This window comes from Leptodactylus fuscus, chromosome 4, assembly GCF_031893055.1.
Source record: "Leptodactylus fuscus isolate aLepFus1 chromosome 4, aLepFus1.hap2, whole genome shotgun sequence".
NCBI classification, from domain to species: Eukaryota; Metazoa; Chordata; class Amphibia; order Anura; family Leptodactylidae; genus Leptodactylus; species Leptodactylus fuscus.
Window position 1 is genome coordinate 172,448,080 of NC_134268.1, and position 21,443 is coordinate 172,469,522.

Sequence of the window (21,443 nt, forward strand, 5' to 3'; positions counted from 1 at the left end):
GTGCGAGGCTTTAGCATGCATGCTGCAGTAAGGCCCCACGTTGCGGATATGCAGCTTTTGTTGTTGCAGATTTTGTTGCGTCTTTTTTTAGCCAAAGCCAGGATCGGATTAAACAAAAGGTAGATGTATAAGAGCTTCCTATATACAGTATCTCCCATTCCTTTTGTAGCCATTCTTGGCTTTGGTTCAAAAAACCATAACAAAATCTGCAACAATAAAAGCTGTGTTTCCACAACGTGGGGCTCAGCCCTATGCCATTGTACTTTGCCTTATGCAATTTCAGAAATGTTATCAGAAAGTGGACAACCACTTTAAGTGATTTAACCTATTTACCTCTGGCCCCAGCATGGCAGCAGGATCTGTGATTGTTGACATCACCTCATTGATCAACTCAATAGGAATATCTCCTACAACTCTCGGTTTCTTAGCATCTTCTCCAGGATACGTTTCACTGTTTTTCCTTTTATCACCTGTAACAATAAAAAGATGTAGCTCATACATAAGCAACAAAACTTGAATATATTCACGTTACAGAGAACTTATCATTACCATCATCAAACCTTGCGGGCTCAATTTTCTCTATTAGGGTAGGTTCACATAGCAGAATTTTTGCAGCAGAAACAATTTGCCTCATTTAATGGGCAGAAGCTTCTTTTTGTGATAGCTGAAGAAAGAAGAGTATTGTCTGCTCTTCAGGCGGATTCCATCCAAACCTGCCGCTAAAGCAAATAGGATTTGTTCTGCGGATTTTGCATGGGGATCCCACCACACCGCCACGGGGTGTGTTCAAATATGATCAATTTTAGAGATGAGCGAACACTAAAATGTTCGAGGTTCGAAATTCGATTCGAACAGCCGCTCACTGTTCGAGTGTTCGAATGGGTTTCGAACCCCATTATAGTCTATGGGGAACATAAACTCGTTAAGGGGGAAACCCAAATTCGTGTCTGGAGGGTCACCAAGTCCACTATGACACCCCAGGAAATGATACCAACACCCTGGAATGACACTGGGACAGCAGGGGAAGCATGTCTGGGGGCATAAAAGTCACTTTATTTCATGGAAATCCCTGTCAGTTTGCGATTTTCGCAAGCTAACTTTTCCCCATAGAAATGCATTGGCCAGTGCTGATTGGCCAGAGTACGGAACTCGACCAATCAGCGCTGGCTCTGCTGGAGGAGGCGGAGTCTAAGATAGCTCCACACCAGTCTCCATTCAGGTCCGACCTTAGACTCCGCCTCCTCCGGCAGAGCCAGCGCTGATTGGCCGAAGGCTGGCCAATGCATTCCTATGCGAATGCAGACTTAGCAGTGCTGAGTCAGTTTTGCTCAACTACACATCTGATGCACACTCGGCACTGCTACATCAGATGTAGCAATCTGATGTAGCAGAGCCGAGGGTGCACTAGAACCCCTGTGCAAACTCAGTTCACGCTAATAGAATGCATTGGCCAGCGCTGATTGGCCAATGCATTCTATTAGCCCGATGAAGTAGAGCTGAATGTGTGTGCTAAGCACACACATTCAGCACTGCTTCATCAAGCCAATACAATGCATTAGCCAGTGCTGATTGGCCAGAGTACGGAATTCGGCCAATCAGCGCTGGCCAATGCATTCTATTAGCCCGATGAAGTAGAGCTGAATGTGTGTGCTAAGCACACACATTCAGCACTGCTTCATCAAGCCAATACAATGCATTAGCCAGTGCTGATTGGCCAGAGTACGGAATTCGGCCAATCAGCGCTGGCTCTGCTGGAGGAGGCGGAGTCTAAGATCGCTCCACACCAGTCTCCATTCAGGTCCGACCTTAGACTCCGCCTCCTCCGGCAGAGCCAGCGCTGATTGGCCGAAGGCTGGCCAATGCATTCCTATGCGAATGCAGACTTAGCAGTGCTGAGTCAGTTTTGCTCAACTACACATCTGATGCACACTCGGCACTGCTACATCAGATGTAGCAATCTGATGTAGCAGAGCCGAGGGTGCACTAGAACCCCTGTGCAAACTCAGTTCACGCTAATAGAATGCATTGGCCAGCGCTGATTGGCCAATGCATTCTATTAGCCCGATGAAGTAGAGCTGAATGTGTGTGCTAAGCACACACATTCAGCACTGCTTCATCAAGCCAATACAATGCATTAGCCAGTGCTGATTGGCCAGAGTACGGAATTCGGCCAATCAGCGCTGGCCAATGCATTCTATTAGCCCGATGAAGTAGAGCTGAATGTGTGTGCTAAGCACACACATTCAGCACTGCTTCATCAAGCCAATACAATGCATTAGCCAGTGCTGATTGGCCAGAGTACGGAATTCGGCCAATCAGCGCTGGCTCTGCTGGAGGAGGCGGAGTCTAAGGTCGGACCTGAATGGAGACTGGTGTGGAGCGATCTTAGACTCCGCCTCCTCCAGCAGAGCCAGCGCTGATTGGCCGAATTCCGTACTCTGGCCAATCAGCACTGGCTAATGCATTGTATTGGCGTGATGAAGCAGTGCTGAATGTGTGTGCTTAGCACACACATTCAGCTCTACTTCATCGGGCTAATAGAATGCATTGGCCAGCGCTGATTGGCCGAATTCCGTACTCTGGCCAATCAGTGCTGGCCAATGCATTCTATTAGCTTGATGAAGCAGAGTGTGCACAAGGGTTCAAGCGCACCCTCGGCTCTGATGTAGCAGAGCCGAGGCTGCACAAGGGTTCAAGCGCACCCTCGGCTCTGATGTAGGAGAGCCGAGGGTGCACTTGAACCCTTGTGCAGCCTCGGCTCTGCTACATCAGAGCCGAGGGTGCGCTTGAACCCTTGTGCACACTCTGCTTCATCAAGCTAATAGAATGCATTGGCCAGCGTTGATTGGCCAATGTATTCTATTAGCCTGATGAAGTAGAGCTGAATGTGTGTGCTAAGCACACACATTCAGCTCTACTTCATCGGGCTAATAGAATGCATTGGCCAGCGCTGATTGGCCAGAGTACGGAACTCGACCAATCAGCGCTGGCTCTGCTGGAGGAGGCGGAGTCTAAGATCGCTCCACACCAGTCTCCATTCAGGTCCGACCTTAGACTCCGCCTCCTCCAGCAGAGCCAGCGCTGATTGGCCGAATTCCGTACTCTGGCCAATCAGCACTGGCTAATGCATTGTATTGGCTTGATGAAGCAGTGCTGAATGTGTGTGCTTAGCACACACATTCAGCTCTACTTCATCGGGCTAATAGAATGCATTGGCCAATCAGCGCTGGCTAATGCATTCTATTAGCGTGAACTGAGTTTGCACAGGGGTTCTAGTGCACCCTCGGCTCTGCTACATCAGATTGCTACATCTGATGTAGCAGTGCCGAGTGTGCATCAGATGTGTAGTTGAGCAAAACTGACTCAGCACTGCTAAGTCTCTGCATTCGCATAGGAATGCATTGGCCAGCCTTCGGCCAATCAGCGCTGGCTCTGCCGGAGGAGGCGGAGTCTAAGGTCGGACCTGAATGGAGACTGGTGTGGAGCGATCTTAGACTCCGCCTCCTCCAGCAGAGCCAGCGCTGATTGGTCGAGTTCCGTACTCTGGCCAATCAGCGCTGGCCAATGCATTCTATTAGCCCGATGAAGTAGAGCTGAATGTGTGTGCTTAGCACACACATTCAGCTCTACTTCATCAGGCTAATAGAATACATTGGCCAATCAGCGCTGGCCAATGCATTCTATTAGCTTGATGAAGCAGAGTGTGCACAAGGGTTCAAGCGCACCCTCGGCTCTGATGTAGCAGAGCTGAGGGTGCACAAGGGTTCAAGTGCACCCTCGGCTCTCCTACATCAGAGCCGAGGGTGCGCTTGAACCCTTGTGCAGCCTCGGCTCTGCTACATCAGAGCCGAGGGTGCGCTTGAACCCTTGTGCACACTCTGCTTCATCAAGCTAATAGAATGCATTGGCCAGCACTGATTGGCCAGAGTACGGAATTCGGCCAATCAGCGCTGGCCAATGCATCCCTATGGGAAAAAGTTTATCTCACAAAAATCACAATTACACACCCGATAGAGCCCCAAAAAGTTATTTTTAATAACATTCCCCCCTAAATAAAGGTTATCCCTAGCTATCCCTGCCTGTACAGCTATCCCTGTCTCATAGTCACAAAGTTCACATTCTCATATGACCCGGATTTGAAATCCACTATTCGTCTAAAATGGAGGTCACCTGATTTCGGCAGCCAATGACTTTTTCCAATTTTTTTCAATGCCCCCAGTGTCGTAGTTCCTGTCCCACCTCCCCTGCGCTGTTATTGGTGCAAAAAAGGCGCCAGGGAAGGTGGGAGGGGAATCGAATTTTGGCGCACTTTACCACGTGGTGTTCGATTCGATTCGAACATTGCGAACACCCTGATATCCGATCGAACATGTGTTCGATAGAACACTGTTCGCTCATCTCTAATCAATTTGTTTCAGATTTTCAGTGCAGATTCCACAGGGAAAATCTGCCCCGAATTGCACAGTACAATGTAGTACAATACAATTTTACAGAAGAATAAGGTTTTCACCTCTTCTATATATTTAACTTTAGACACTTACCTGGATTTGATTCAAGTGCTGGTTTACTAGATGGACTTAAACTTCCGCTGTTGGGCTGGTCTAGGGACGATGGGCTGGTAACATATGTAACCGTCCTTGCAACTGGTGGATTTGTGATAACTACAATGCAAACGAAAGCAGACAAGGTTTCATAAGAGCACAAATACTACAACAATACTATATAAATTTCGCAGAGGGTGATGGATCCAATGATACTCAATTTCTTCACAGAAATGTAGAATCCACCTTAAAACATAACTTTTGCTGATACTAACTAAAATGTAACCCTAGGCCGTGACCAAATAATTAAAAATAAGGGTATTTATAAAAACACCCCTACATACAGACGAATGTACACCTATATCTGCAAACATCTAAAGCTACACATTACTTTTGGTCACAGCCTAGGGCCAACTTTTAAATTTTAGTTCAGTATCATTAAAAGTTATGTTTTATTTTGTTTTCTACATTTCTGTACCCATAACTTTTTAGGTATTTTTATACAGAGTTGTAAATATCTTGGAGATCTGAATCGCCAGAACATTGATCACCATATACATTGATATGGTACAGAAACTATACTATGTACCCTAGCAGTCTTTTTTGCTCGTTGAAATCCTTCTCTTCCATTTATAATGACATCATCCTAGAGAACAGCTACCCCTATACTGGAGACATTCTTGTGGATAGCTAATTTTGTCAATAGGTGCCATGAAATACTATATACTCCTGCAGCACTGACTGACTACAGCTGCCAATGGCAAAAATGACCTGTTTGCCATGGAAATCTGAGTCCAAAATTTTTGATGAGGCAACACTTTAAGGCCGGGTTCACACGGAGTATTCTGGCTCGTCATTTGGTACGTAGACGCCACGGGAGGATTTGCGGGCCGTATACGCTCCCATTGTTTTCAATGGGAGCCAGTACCGTACACGCGGCGCTATTTTGCAGCTGTGATTTTGCGGCGGGCGCAAAATAGCGCCGCGTGTACGGTACCGGCTCCCATTGAAAACAATGGGAGCGTATACGGCCCGCAAATCCTCCCGCAGCGTCTACGTACCAAATGACGAGCCAGAATAATCCGTGTTAACCCGGCCTAAGGGTCCATTCACACGGAGGAAAATAGTGAGGGATTTGGTGTGGAATTTCAGCGCTAAAAAAAAAAGCCTCCCATTGAACTCACACCAAATTCCTCCGTGTGAATGGACCCTAAGACTGAGGCCACAGTGGACAAACAGTGTTTTATATTGCAGAGTTTGAGTCAAAGCCAAGACTGGCTTCAAAAGGAATGGAAAATATAAATAAAGCTTCTTATACCTCTCCCTTGTACTAAAACCACTCCTGACTTTGACTCAAAACACTGCAGCAAAATCTGCAACAAATAACACAACTATTCTGTAAGGTGTGGTCTCAGCCTAATAGTATAAAGAAAAATGCAGAATCATGAACCCCTTTAAGGCCGGGCCTCACGGGCCAGAAACGCCGCAATTTGCCCGCAGCGGAAACGTCACGGGAAAAAGCGTGGCAATATACAGTACATGCAAAGTGGATGGGATTCATGCGAATCCCATGCCCACTTTGCGGTTAAAACCGCAGCGCGGACACGCAGCATGTCAATTATATTTACGGAAACACTTTCTCATATGTATAATAATAACAGAAATTCCGCAGAGGAAAACTCGGTGAACTTTCTGTTCAGTGCGATGCGGGAAGAACCATGATGCGTTCCCACCGTGGTTGTTCCCGCAGCTCTTTCGCCTGGCGTTCCCGGCCCGTGGGGACTTAGCCTAAGGCTAAGGCCCCAAGTATTCTTATCTCAACATGGTTGTATGAGGCAAGAAGGGTTGTAGCTTTTGGAGCATCATTTCATGGTATACATATTTTACCATTTCATTTATATTTAGGGGAAATGTAGAAAAAACGGTTACAATAATTTGTGTTGCTCTTGTGATCATTCTTTTTTAATCTAGAGTGAGGGGTGACGTCCGTGAAAGTGCTGCAAAATATATACGCAAAAAATAAAATAAAACTACAGTGTAAAGTACTGCATTAGTCTATGTATCTCACAGTGTAATATGATGTCTCTGTGGTCCGAACTAAGAAATACAGATGCATATACTGATATAGAGATCCTAACTTTGTAACTTCTCCTCACGTCTGTGTGCAGTGTAAATACCTGCTTGTATTCCCAGCTCATTTGCTCGAGAAGATGTAGATAGAAAATCTTCATCCCATATAGGTGAATCATGGCTGTAAACCTCTTCTTCCAACATAGACAAGAATCTGTATACAAAATATGATAAGATAAGATAACCCTTTAATAGTCCCACTATGAGGAAATTCAGTGTGTTACAGCAGCATGGATAATACAGTAATATATTACAAGAAAGAACACATACAAGCTCAGAATAGCAGATAGAAAAGATACTAGGAGTCATAATAACTAAAAAGAAAGACTTCAAGATCATTTAGTTCTCTGTGCGGAGTGCTCTACACTTAGCATGGGTTTGATTATACAGCCTGACCGTGGTTGAGAGGAAGGATCTCCGATAATGTTCCTTCTCACACTTGGGTGAAGCAGTCAGTCACTGACAGTACTGCCAAGCATGTTTCAATAGCATTGTATATCATGGGGCAACACGGTGGCTCAGTGGTTAGCACTGCACCCTTGCGGCGCTGGAGAACTGGGTTTGAATCCTGCCAGGAACAACATCTGCAAGGAGTTTGTATGTTCTCCCCATGTTTGCGTGGATTTCCTCCCATTCTACAAAAGACATACTGATAGGAAGAAAAAAAAAAGTACATTGTGATCCCTATATGGGGCTCACAATCTACATACAAAAAAAAATTGTAATAACCGGACTTAGGCCGGGGCTCCATGTCATAAAAACACTGAGTTTTACTGTACCTGGCTAATCTCATCCACACATTGCAGAAAATAATCCACTGTGGAAAAGCTGTGTTTTCTATATACTGTAAGTATAGTAAGGGAAGAAATTCCACGGAGGAAAACCGCATCTCACTATGTGTGGCCTTAGCCTTATACAAACCCCTGAAGCATATACAGCAACCCACTGGTAGTTTGTTAAAGGAGTTGCTCAGGAACATATTGATAGCCTTTGAATAGGTCATCAATAGCAGATAGTTCTCCCCGTCCTCCCGATCAGCCACTTGGGATGTCATATCTACATCGTGTAATGAGCCAGAAGCAGTTGACGCCATATGCTGTGTAACCGCCATACTATGCTATGTGGTGGCAGTACATCACCACAGACACTACACAATATACAGCGTTGTCTTCTACACTGTGCGGATCTGACTGGTGGTGTTAAACTACCGCCAATATATTATTTATGATCTATCCAAAGGACATGCCATCAGTATAACCTCTTGGCCAACCCCTTTAAGATAGAAACAATTCTATTTCTCATCTTTTACTATCTTAATAATATATTCCCCGTACACTGTACAGCATACATATTTCATAGATACTGTAAAAAAAGCAATAGCAGTAAGCAGTTCTGTTAATAAGTTCCTTCCCATTGAATCTTTCCCCTTATCTCCTAAACTCATCTCATTTACTTCACTGCTTCTTGGTATTTAGAGAACACATTCTGTTTAATGAAGTGTATTTATGTACCTAGAACTATGGCCAGCTAAATGACCTTCATATGCAGTGCTTAGAAATTGAAATAGTTCAATTATATAAGATTTGTGGATCTTATCAATTGTCTGACAGCCTCTACCATGCTCTAGCAAATATTCCTAAGTATTATTGCAACATCCCTATGAGGAGAGTTCCTATAATCCCCACATACTAAAACTAACTTTACTTACTGACTTGTAGATTGAGTAGTTTTATGTCTGCACTTCCACAAATTGCTCTGAGAAAATGGAGTAAACTGGTATGAGTATGACCAGAGTCTACGAGCTGCAGACAGATGATGAGTTTCTATCTACATCAGAATCTGCCTGGATATTTATTTATTATGCTTGTATAGCACCATCATATTCTGCAGCGCTTTACAGACATTGACAGTCACTGTCCCATATAGGGCTCACAAGCTACAGTCCCTATCAGTATGTTTTTGGCATGTGGGAGGAAACCGGAGTACCCGGAGGAAACCCACACAAACACGGGGAGAACAAACTCCTTGCAGATGTCATCCTTGGCAGGATTCGAACACAGGACTCCAGCGCTGCAAGGCAAACCACTGAGCCACCGTGCTGCCCTTAATATTCTATGAATTCTATCCCTGAAGAAGCCAGAGCAAAGAAAACCCCTTAAACCAACAGCCTGATATTTTAGATTAAAAGAGGTTTTCCCATCTTTCTGTTTTAGCAGCTTTGACTGCTGTCTCTTCTTCTCACTTCCTTATCAAACAGTCAAAGCCGCCTCCCCCCAGCTTGCTGAACAGGACACTATGAAGTATTACAATACTAATTATGACTACTAGAAATATAATATAAATGCAGATCAGATAATATGCACATGCTTCTAGAGAATGGACTTAGTGTTATCTGTGTGTTTACATAGAGAGATAACAGACAGGTCTATATCAGCAAACTAAAATTAGCTGAACTGATTCTCCTGCAGAGCTGTAGATAACAGTGAGAGCAGTGAGTGATCTCATCTGTCCTGTCTTATAATCAGGTCCGGCTCTATGGAAATGCTGTGTAAACAATTGGACGAATAATTTCACATAAAAGCAGAATTGCTAAAGCAATATATTTAGGAAAACTCTTCAATTTACATAAGTTACCAGTATAGATAGGATCCTTGAGATAAGAATAACCCTTTAACTATCTGTTTAAAAACAACACTTATCCTCTATCCAGAAGATAAGGATAAGTGTCTGACCACTAAGACCCACACTGGTTACAAGAATGGGGGACGCACGTGTCCACTGCTGCTCCATTCACTGACTGCAGAAGATAGCCAAACACTGTACTCTGTGATCTTTGGTAGTTCTACAGAGTCGAATGGAGCATCAGCACCCATGTGCATTTGCCTCTCCCTTCCATTGATGGGTCTCAGGACCCATCTTATTATGATCAGTAGGGTGCCAGCATTTGTTGCCCAACGTTCTGACACTTATTTCTATTCAGTGGGATTGGAGATAAATGTTGTTCAACTGTTTTAAGGAGAATATAACTTAAGAGCATATTGTAAGTATGTCATACTTTGGAAAATGGGTCAGTATTAGTGTTCTCTTCTCCTGTGGAAGTTTATCTTTTTCCTGCCTCGCCTGTTCCAATAGTTGCCGCCTCATGACAGTGAACACTGAACGCAGCAATGTGCGTCCAAACACCTGAGTTGTTTCATATCGGTGCAAGCTGTCGCAGAACTGGGGGACATTGCAGTAACAGAGCCACCTAAAATATCAAGCAAATCTGTATTAGAACATAAAAAAAAATCATCAGTGCACCTCAGTGTAATATACAGATCATAATGTAGATTAGCCAATGGTCATAGAAAGACATAACGTGTATTTGTAAAGGTGGAGAGACTTGAAAAAGACAACCCAAAGTAAAATGCTAATCTGTGTCATCTAGGCAACTAGATAAAAAAAGTGTCAGCCTCTGCCCGGATTATCTATATGAAAAAATGTTAATGAGGACTGAATTACTAAATGTTATCTGTCCTGCCAAAAATGTAAGTAAAATTTATTCAATAACACCAATCTATATACCTCAAATGGTACTAATGAAAAGGAGAACCCACAAAACAAAAAAAAATAAAGTCCTCATAAAGCTTCACCAACAGTGAAATTAAGGGTGGGTTTACACCAGCGCCCGATCTCCGTTTTGAGGTTTCCGTTTTCTGCGGACAGGAGACGGAAACCCGACATTCAGTGTCCGCTGGTGAGCACCTGTGAGCGTCTTATGCTCTCCGCAGAGAAACCGTTTTTTTTTTTTTTTAACTGGACATAAAGTCTTGCATGTCCGACTTTGTGTCCGGTTAAAAAAAAAAACAGTATCGCAGAACACGCTCACAGGTGGTCATTTTGCAAACCCATTCAAGTGAATGGGTTTGAAAACTGACCGCCGGGTTTCTGTCTCCTGTCCAGTTTCTTGGGCAGAAGATAGAAACCCGCAAAGCGGAAACTGGGCGTAGGTCGCTCACGGGCGGACACTTTGCAAACCCATTCAAATGAATGGGTTTGAAAACTGCCTGCCGGTTTCCGTCTGCTGTCCAGATTCTCGGGCAGGAAAAGGAAACCTGCAAAACGGCGATCAGGCGCTGATGTGAACCCTCCCTCAATTGGAAAAAACACTAAGGTTGACACCAGAGCAGGGTGTCCATTTTTCTGGTCTGTTGGAGGACCAAAAGAACAGACAAACGGACTGCTAAGTGAAATCGCCTGGTCTTTTTTTGTTCGGCAATTTTAGATGGACACTGTGATGGAGTACAAACATGCAAGGATTATATATATATACATATATACATATGTATATATATATATATATATATATATATATATATATATACACACACATTTTATAAATGTGGAGTTTCCACAGCCAAGGAGACAATAAATAGTTAAATCTTGGTAGGGGTACAACTCCTGAGATGTACACCGATCAGAGGTTGGGTGAATGCACACAGCTCCACATGTTTCAAAAGGGCCGCCAGAGATAGTTTTATCTCCACACTCTTACTGAAATTAATGGAGTAGTGCACGTCCAACCTGAGCACCGGCCATTCAGAATGTGGAACAAAAGTGCCTTGTTTTCCTCACTGGTGCAGGTCTATGTGATCAGACCTCCACCAAAATGCTAGATATCCCCTATCAACGTATTCTATGGATAGAGGAGAATTCTTAAGATTGGAATATCCCTTTAATTATGACCAGAAGGTTCAGAATCAACTCCATTTCTGTGCATGCACATTAGAGAATACCCATTAAAAATGAACAATATTTATAATTACCTTATAAAATATATACCTTGTATAATTGACTTTGTAGGCTGCAATGTCCTCAGGCGGCGGTCTCTGCTTTCTTTGGGAAGGCGTTTCTAGGTGCCAGTAGTTAATACGATTTAGAAACATTTTAGCCAACTCTATTATAGTTTGTCGTTCTTTCGCAGGTAAATGACTAAATTTATATTGTACGAAATTATTTACACCCTTCAAAAGGAAACAAAATGAAAATAAAGGAAAGTTTAGAAGCGGAAACTATACACTAGCATAACGTTTTATCCAGTATGCATCTATCAATAGCTACTTGTATAGCGCCAATATACTAATGCTTTACATGGTCTCTAACTTTTCAACAGACTTTACAAAAATCAAATTCTTCAAGATATTTTTTAATATATCTTATCAGAGAAAAACACTTACTTTTCTCTCCCAACCCACAACATCTTAAACTGTCCTTAATCTCCTAAAATAGACTGCAATTTATTAAATTACATATCACCATAGAAGTCTATGGAGAGGGGAGGTGGTGCCAAACGGTATTGGTCAAAATGGGAATTGTTGTTCAGATCCATTGACAAATAAATCCTTGCTCACATCTGCATTGGTAATCCGTTAAGGGGGTTCCACATGGGGACACCCTCCCCCCCCCCCCCGAATGGAATACCAAATGCACTGCAAGTGGTGTGTGCAGTGAAAGCACACGAACCCCATACACTATAATGGGTCCGTGTGCACTCCGCGTGCTGCCTGCACGAATCATGCGGACATGAAAGCACTTTGTGATCTACTTTCATGTCTGCATGATTCATGCGGGCAGCGCACGGAAATACACGGACTCCATTATAGTCTATGGGGTCTGTGTACTTTCACTGCACACCGCTTGCCAGTGTAGTCCGTTCGGACTAGTCCATTCATTTCTGGCAGGAATGCCCAAAGCAGGTGGCTAATATCACAAATAGCTAACGCTCTGGCACTGATGTCTCTGAATAGGGCAAAACATTACGAGGTGTTACTGTGTAACTAACAGAGCTTGCAATAATACACTGAAAGTGCTGGACAGTAATGGATTTGTAGGCCATTCATGATGACCGAGAATCTAAAATCGGCAATTACTGGAGGAAATTATTTTATTCCAGGACATTTGTTGTGCTGCATCTGCTGTAGTACATCCTTACTGGACTGAAGTAAACAAGTGAACTGACTATAGCAAATTCATATTATCAGGATTATAAATGGCTGATTTGTTTCCACTGTGACAAGCTGAGAAGGCTGGATGCCCTGGCCATGGAGCAGCAATGATTTTACAATGACAGACTCTTGATTCAGCGTTTCAGGTCTGAAATTGTGCAGTCACAAGAATTGGAATGTTAAATTAACTAAACCAGCCATGCGTCACAACACTGCTGAAAATACCAAAATGTGCGAGTGGAATTTATAGCTGAAAACACAAAAAATATACTTTGAATATTCAAATACCATATATATATATATATATATATATATATATATATATATATATATATATATATACAGTTAGGGCCAGAAATATTTGGACAGTGACACAATTTTCGCGAGTTGGGCTCTGCATGCCACCACATTGGTTTTGAAATGTAACCTCTACAACAGAATTCAAGTGCAGATTGTAACGTTTAATTTGAAGGGTTGAACAAAAATATCTGATAGAAAATGTAGGAATTGTACACATTTCTTTACAAACACTCCACATTTTAGGAGCTCAATAGTAATTGGACAAATAAACATAACCCAAACAAAATATTTTTTTTTTTTCAATATTTTGTTGCGAATCCTTTGGAGGCAATCACTGCCTTAAGTCTGGAACCCATGGACATCACCAAACGCTGGGTTTCCTCCTTCTTAATGCTTTGCCAGGCCTTTACAGCCGCAGCCTTCAGGTCTTGCTTGTTTGTGGGTCTTTCCGCCTTAAGTCTGGATTTGAGCAAGTGAAATGCATGCTCAATTGGGTTAAGATCTGGTGATTGACTTGGCCATTGCAGAATGTTCCACTTTTTTGCACTCATGAACTCCTGGGTAGCTTTGGCTGTATGCTTGGGGTCATTGTCCATCTGTACTATGAAGCGCCGTCCGATCAACTTGGCAGCATTTGGCTGAATCTGGGCTGAAAGTATATCCCGGTACACTTCAGAATTCATCCGGCTACTCTTGTCTGCTATTATGTCATCAATAAACACAAGTGACCCAGTGCCATTGAAAGCCATGCATGCCCATGCCATCACGTTGCCTCCACCATGTTTTACAGAGGATGTGGTGTGCCTTGGATCTTGTGCCGTTCCCTTTCTTCTCCAAACTTTTTTCTTCCCATCATTCTGGTACAGGTTGATCTTTGTCTCATCTGTCCATAGAATACTTTTCCAGAACTGAGCTGGCTTCTTGAGGTGTTTTTCAGCAAATTTAACTCTGGCCTGTCTATTTTTGGAATTGATGAATGGTTTGCATCTAGATGTGAACCCTTTGTATTTACTTTCATGGAGTCTTCTCTTTACTGTTGACTTAGAGACAGATACACCTACTTCACTAAGAGTGTTCAGGACTTCAGTTGATGTTGTGAACGGGTTCTTCTTGACCAAAGAAAGTATGCGGCGATCATCCACCACTGTTGTCATCCGTGGACGCCCAGGCCTTTTTGAGTTCCCAAGCTCACCAGTCAATTCCTTTTTTCTTAGAATGTACCTGACTGTTGATTTTGCTACTCCAAGCATGTCTGCTATCTCTCTGATGGATTTTTTCTTTTTTTTCAGCCTCAGGATGTTCTGCTTCACCTCAATTGAGAGTTCCTTTGACCGCATGTTGTCTGGTCACAGCAACAGCTTCCAAATGCAAAACCACACACCTGGAATCAACCTCAGACCTTTTAACTACTTCATTGATTACAGGTTTAGGAGATGCCTTCAGAGTTAATTGCAGCCCTTAGAGTCCATTGTCCAATTACTTTTGGTCCCTTGAAAAAGAGGAGGCTATGCATTACAGAGCTATGGTTCCTAAACCCTTTCTCCGATTTGGATGTGGAAACTCTCATATTGCAGCTGGGAGTGTGCACTTTCAGCCCATATTATATATATAATTGTATTTCTGAACATGTTTTAGTAAACAGCTAAAATAACAAAACTTGTGCCACTGTCCAAATATTTCTGGCCCTAACTGTATATATATATATACACACAGTATGGGTATTACAAGGAGGTTTATTGTCAAAAGTGTGTCCATGTTTAAAGTTTATGTTCAGGCTAAGGCCTCGTTCACATCTGCATTCGGTATTCCATTCGGGGAGTCCACATGAGGAACCCCCAAACAGAATGCCGAACGCAACTGCAAGCAGTGTGCCAGTGAAAGCACACGGATCCCCATAGACTATAATGGGGTCTGTGTGCTTGCCGCCAGATCTCCGCAGGGATCGTGCGGACAGTAAAGTAGTTCACAATCTACTTTCCTGTCTGCATGATTCGTGCAAGCAGCGCACGGCCAGCACATGGACCCCATTATAGTCTATGGGGTCCGTGTGTTTTCACTGCACATCGGTTGCAGTTCCGTTCGGTATTCCATTTGGGAGGTTCCCATGCGAAGTCCCCGAACAAAATACCGAAAGGCAGATGTGAACGAAGGGTAAGGCCCCATGGCACGTCCTGCAGCAATAAAGCGCTGTGGGGAAAACCGTGGCGGGAATGCATCTCAATTCTTCCCCCAGCCCTTTAACCAGAAAGTTTGCAGAGTTTTCCTCTGCAGACTTTCTATTACAATTATACCTATGGGGAAATCGCTGGCATTTCCATAGATATAATTGACATGCTGAGATTTTCCAAACCTCTCCGGATCCCATGTAAAACGTTGCAATTTTTCCTGGGCAAATCACAGTGTTTCTTTTCCATTGGGCCCCGGCCTAAAAAGGTTTCAGGAGATCATTGTGGGTCTAACAACCAGCATCTCCACTGATCAAATTATATCATGGCTCCTAGCAGCAAACAATGGGGTTGGAGATTTCAGACCCTACAGATCTCATGTCCATCCATCCTTAGGTTCTGATCTAAGCGGAGACATTCTGAAGCACAACTGACTGTTGTAACATTTGAGTTACAGCTTGTAGACCAAAAGTGTAGATGGCAATTTTGTGGAATGCAGTTGTCACTTTACATGTAATGAGAACCTGTGTGTTCTTCTGACGTCTGTTTTTTTTTTTTTTTTTTTTTTTTTTTTAAAGATTTGTATTCCTCTTATAGTTTATCCAGACTTAGATTTCCGTGAGCTATCCTTAGGATAAGCCATAAATATTTGATTGGAACAGGTGCAATTGTGGGCCCCCACACGATGAGCTATATGGGGCTGCTTCCAACACTCCTGTATACACAACACAAGGTTGGAAGCAGTTGGCTCCAGGCAATGCATAGTGGTCAAGTCAGGGTACTGTAGTGTATCTCCCATTGTAGTAAATGAGAGCTGAGCTGCAGTACCAGCAGCCAGCAACTATACAGGAACTAGTGCTATCTGCCTCCAGACCAGCATTGTACAGTATGGACGTCAGAAGTGGTCCAATACCGCTGACTGGTGCAGAGGGCCCACAGTTAGCCCTCCACCAATTAAATATCTATGGTCTATCCTAAGAATAGTTCACAGAAACAGAATGGTGCGGCTGTCTACCCCCAACAATCAGATATTTATGGCCTATCCTGATGATAGGCCATAAAATCCTACATCCTGGGCAACCCCTTTAATATAATAATTATTTCCTTCTAACTCTGTATTGTGTCTTGCCTCTACTTCCCCTTCTAGTAATTTGACAATTGACAATGGCCAGTCAGTGATGACTGTGTAATGCTATCTAGGGATACATCCCTTTCACAGGTAGAATGGTAACACCCAATTGTCTATTTACAAGAACTTCAAATTATTTCACATATGACTAATTTTTAGTGCCGAGCTCTTCACCTGGGGAGAACAAAGGATACCATTACATTTCCCTATCTTCTTTTATAAGACAGGGAATAACAATGTAGCAGTCCAGCAATATTGTCCTGTTTAGTAAGGTCTTATGGTTTTCTAATTTCTAATAGTGGTAAAAAATCCAGCTCCACCAGGCGACACGATGAAAATTTGTTAAAAAATAACTTTTATTGTTACATTCCAATAAAAAATGTTACAAAGTAACATCCAGTGGACGGTCAGAGATATCGCATGAAAAAAGGCTACACGTTTCCGGACATAACGTGTCCCTTCTTCCTGGCCAGGAAGAAGGGACACGTTATGTCCGGAAACGTGTAGCCTTTTTTCATGCGATATCTCTGACCGTCCACTGGATGTTACTTTGTAACATTTTTTATTGGAATGTAACAATAAAAGTTATTTTTTAACAAATTTTCATCGTGTCGCCTGGTGGAGCTGGATTTTTTACCACTATTGGATTCTACTGCATTACTGGTTAAAGTCCTGCCAGTTTCCGAGTCTCCCAGGAACACATCATCTTTAAACTTTCTAAATCTTATGGGTGAGCTGAATCTTTTACAAGTTTTCTAATTTCTGTTCAAATTTGAAGAATATGTTCTGTGTAAACCGTGCTACAGATGCAGAAAAAGCAAAGGCACCGTCAAAAGTATAGCTGGCTGAAAGACCGGTCTATAGCAAATGATTCCAGGGTGAAAAGCATTTATCTAGTAAGGAAATAACCACCATAACATCTATTACCTGTTCAATGCTGGGCTTCTCAAATGGTGGACTCTCCAGAGATCCTTCCACTACAGGTTTCCCCATTTGAAGAATACATTTTCTTAAAAGCTGAATGTGAAGAGTAAAAGGTTAGACAAAGTAGGAATTGGTCTTTATTGGCTACCCTAGCTTATACATTTGGAATGGAAATGGCCTAGAATGGTCTAGCAGGATTGTAAGTGGCTCTAACACTAATGTTCAGGTTTCCGTTCTTTGGGTTCGCTTAGGGACCTGGAAAACGGAAAATCTTATCCGCTTAAAAAGGAGGGGAGACATGAGTGATGCACTCACATCTCCCTGCCCGGTACCCGCCCACACTCTCCTAAGCCACAAGCCCCACCTTCTTCCTAGGGCAGCGAGGCGACAAGAGGAGCGAGAACAGCGGGGACTGGACCAGCGATCTGTGGAGGTAAGTGGACAGTAGGGGGGGACTAAGTAGCCAGAGGATTTTATTTAATCACTACATAGTGTGGAGTCTAACAATTAAAGCGTTCAATTTTTAGACTCCAAGCTGTGTAGTAAATAGGATCGTTTTTAAAATCTGATCTTCAATTATTAAAAAAAATCCCATTGACTTGCATTGGGATCGGAATTGGGATTGGGTTCGAATGGAAAATGATCGGAAATCAGATTTTAAAAATGATCCTGAAATCTCAAGATTGGCTCAACCCTAGTGACCAGCAGTCAGAGGGTACGAAAATCACAGCCACGTAAACTAATACCAACATAAGGCCAGTGACTGGCTGCAGTGGTCACATCAATGTGTACAGCCCAGGATTTCTGAAGGAAGTCAGCAGAAACCAGCAGGAACTTCTGGGGCGGAGGATAATTGAAGGGGCGAGTACAGTTATTTTTATTTCTAGTTCCTCTGATACCAGATACCACAATTTTTTTTAATGATCCCAGAAAATCCCTTTACTATTGTCCTTATACCAAAATAATAAAAACCCATATAACTGTAAAAGATAAATAATATTCACATGTAATACAATTATCGTTTTAGGTAGAGAATGACGGTCTTTTGCCTCTATGTGTACAAGAATATAGGAGCAGATTTGTAGATGCCATATAAGGTCCGCTGTAGATCAAACCCCGGGGCACAAAAATAGTATCTGACCATATAAATGCATCTGTAACAATATCAGAACAGTTTGCAATACCTTAAAGAGATAGAAATAGACTTGTTTGGTATCAGCATCTTCTTCCTTGTGCACACAAGTGAACAGGTATTCCACATCTAAAGCAATCCCTAGGAGTCTATTAATTTCCTCTTCCGACACATTCTCCAAATGGGAAACATGCGAAGCTGAAAAACAGTAACAGAGATTAGAAGACATTACTGAATCTGTGAGCGATCCTACTCGGTACAGCATGTCTGTATGTGGAAGATGAAAATGTCAAAACTGGCCCAATCTAATTGACAACATTTCTTTATTACATCTCATTACAAAGCTTTTAAGTGGCCTATTCTTAGAATAGACATCATTATCTGATGAGTTGAAAGTTGACCCTACACATGAAGTTGGAAGTAAAGCACTAGATGCTGTACAATGGTCCCTTTGGCCTCTCCCAAACACAGTACTAGTCCTAGTCCAGCACTATTTTACTTCCTATTTCACTTGTATGGGTCTATGTTGCAGGTCTTGACATTGTACCAAGCTGGGCACATCTGTAGTAGAGATACTTATAAGTGCATGTATTTAGGCTAGCACTTTATCTCCTTAAAGGGATCCTATCATTGGATACCCTTTTTTAACTAACACGTAGGAATTTCCGTAAGAAAGGCTATTCTTCTCCTACCTTTAGATGTCTTCTCCACGCCGCCATTCCGTAGAAATCCATATTTTCTTCGGTATGCAAATGAGTTCTCTCACAGCATTGGGGGCGGTCTCCAGCGCTCAAACAGCACTGGGGCATCCCCAATGCTTCGAGAGAACTCTCCAGTGATGCCCCTATCTTCTGGAATGCCCTCTCCCTGTGTTTTCTTCTGTCCTGAGTTTCAATCTTCTAGGCATATGCAGTCGGTTCTGCCATCGGGCCTAGAAGATTGAAACCCAGGATGAAAGAAGACACAGGGAGAAGAAGTTCCAGAAGAAGATAGAGACGTTGCTGGAGATTTCTCTCGCAGCATTGGGGACGCCCCCAGTGCTGTTTGAGCGTTGGGGACCGCCCCAAGTGCTGTGAGAGAACTAATTTGCATACAGAAGAAAACCGGGATTTTTACCAAATGGCGACGCGGAGAAGACATCTAAAGGTAGGAGAAGAATAGTCTTTATTAAGGCTATTCCTATGTGTTAGTCAGAAAAAAAGAGTATCCAATGATAGGATCCCTTTAATTCTGGACACTGTGTGAGTTTCAGCAGCTGAATCCCAAATGACCATATACTCACAGCATACCCTATAAACATGCCATCAACGTCTGTGGTTGGAAAACCTCATAGGATTGGGTCTGACAGCTGACGTCATAGCTATGAAAGTCTGTGGTGAGGAAACACCTTCAGGGCCATGTGCAACCAAGCCTGTTAATTCTGATATTAATTAAATATTAATTAAAAATCAATTGTATTAGTGAAATCTTGTTGTTTTACAATTATAAATTCTGTAGCAATCGTTCTATAAAAGCTTAGTTCAGTTTTGCACTGTACATTGTAAGAATTTCCAAGCCTAGCTCTGTGTCCTCCATTTACTCTCCTCAACATTAAAGGGGTTGTCCTATCACAAGGATCCTATCTATACTGCTGGTTAATGTGGATGTAAGACTTTTCCTAAATACACTGCTTCAGCAAAACTGCTTTGTTTGTCCACTATCTTACTTTATTCAATTCTTTGTGGCCACAGCCCTGACCTAGCTGCTCCTGAGTCAAATGATGTATCTGCTGCTCTCAGGGGGGGGAGGAGGGGCTAAGTGCAGGAAGCGAGCCTGTGTTTCTAGCTATTCCTGTGTCTACGCCACGTGACCTAGCTTCCTGCTCTCAGATAGAGGAGAGGAGCTGCTTTCATTTCTTCTGTTCTCCCAGTTATCAGGCTAGCTAATTCAGTTGTGTTCATTATGGCAGAGACAGGCAGTCTCTGTATGTAACACAGAATGGAGTTGCTGCTGCCTGTACTTCATAGTCCAATATGGGTGGGCGGAGCTACACGTGAATTCGGGGGCGGAGCTAAACGGCAGGTTGCCTGTGAAACCCCGCCCACCAAATGATGCAAGCAACCAGGAAGAAAGAAGATTTTACAAGAGTGAAGACTGCTGAGTATGTGAGGTGGGAGTACCCCTTTAAGACATCATGGGATCACATTCATGCCCCTAAAGTACACCCACAAACATGACAGAGAGGTGCTCTAATTCTCCTAAATGTTCCTTACCAAGTGTGTGAGAACAACTACGACACAGCTCAGTGAGACGCACAACTGTCTGCTGGAAATCCATTCGGGGTGGTGTGGGAGGAGGATTGGGGTTCTTCCATCCATTACATTTACAAGTTTCATCAGCCTGAAATGGAGATATCTTGTTACTAAATGCAAAGTTACATGTAATGTCTTGTTATTAACCTCTTACTTCACAAGATAAGCACATAGCAAGGATTTAATAGTACTTTCCTAATGTCTTATTCAATGTGATTACAACTGATTTTCTTTAGCAAGTTCTCACCAAACACTTTAAGTATCTATTATTGGGGGGGATTTTCTTGGGAATGGACAATCTGTTTAAGCTGCAAATTTCCACTGGTGGCAAGACAAAGCGAGAGATGGAGACCAATACTGAAGAACTGAGCGCAAGTCACATGATAACTGGGTTTTTAAATCCATGCAAACAAATCTTTTTTTTTTTTCTTGGATCCATCAAAAAAACTGATTCCCTGTCTGGAACATAAAATGTGGTGTAAACAGAGACTAACAGTCATATCTTTAATCTTTAAAGTTATTCCAAAATATACCATAAAATATACCCAAATGCCTATAAAGGCACTTACATTCAGCTAAAAAGGAAACAATAAATGACTGTGAGCACAATACCCATCTGTCTGTGGTGGCAGTGAGTACATAATGGCAAGTGAAGTAAAAAAAAAAAAAGTTATGGAAACAGTGTATCCTACAAAGAGCTCTGGAAATTTTAGCACACCACAAACAAAATGGGTATCTTTGAAAAGCTGCCCTTTGTAGGTAGCCTATCAGTATACCTATGATGCCTTAAAGAGACTCAATTATTAAAAAGACATTTTTTCATGATAACATGTAGGAATGGCCTTAA

The 21,443-nt window shown here is 42.7% G+C and overlaps 1 protein-coding gene across 2 annotated transcripts in view; it reads right to left on the reverse strand.

Annotated features, from left to right (window-relative positions):
* The window catches only part of KAT2B (lysine acetyltransferase 2B), a 72,212-nt gene that overhangs the window by 22,957 nt on the left and 27,812 nt on the right, over positions 1-21,443 (reverse strand). For both annotated transcript variants that reach the window (XM_075271379.1, XM_075271380.1), the window contains exons 2-9: positions 20,558-20,684; positions 18,358-18,503; positions 17,177-17,266; positions 11,493-11,674; positions 9,727-9,918; positions 6,719-6,825; positions 4,542-4,661; positions 334-470 (exon numbers count right to left, since the gene is read on the reverse strand). In XM_075271379.1, the coding sequence (XP_075127480.1) occupies positions 334-470; positions 4,542-4,661; positions 6,719-6,825; positions 9,727-9,918; positions 11,493-11,674; positions 17,177-17,266; positions 18,358-18,503; positions 20,558-20,684 (1,101 nt within the window). The remainder of the gene's footprint in view (positions 1-333; positions 471-4,541; positions 4,662-6,718; positions 6,826-9,726; positions 9,919-11,492; positions 11,675-17,176; positions 17,267-18,357; positions 18,504-20,557; positions 20,685-21,443) is intronic.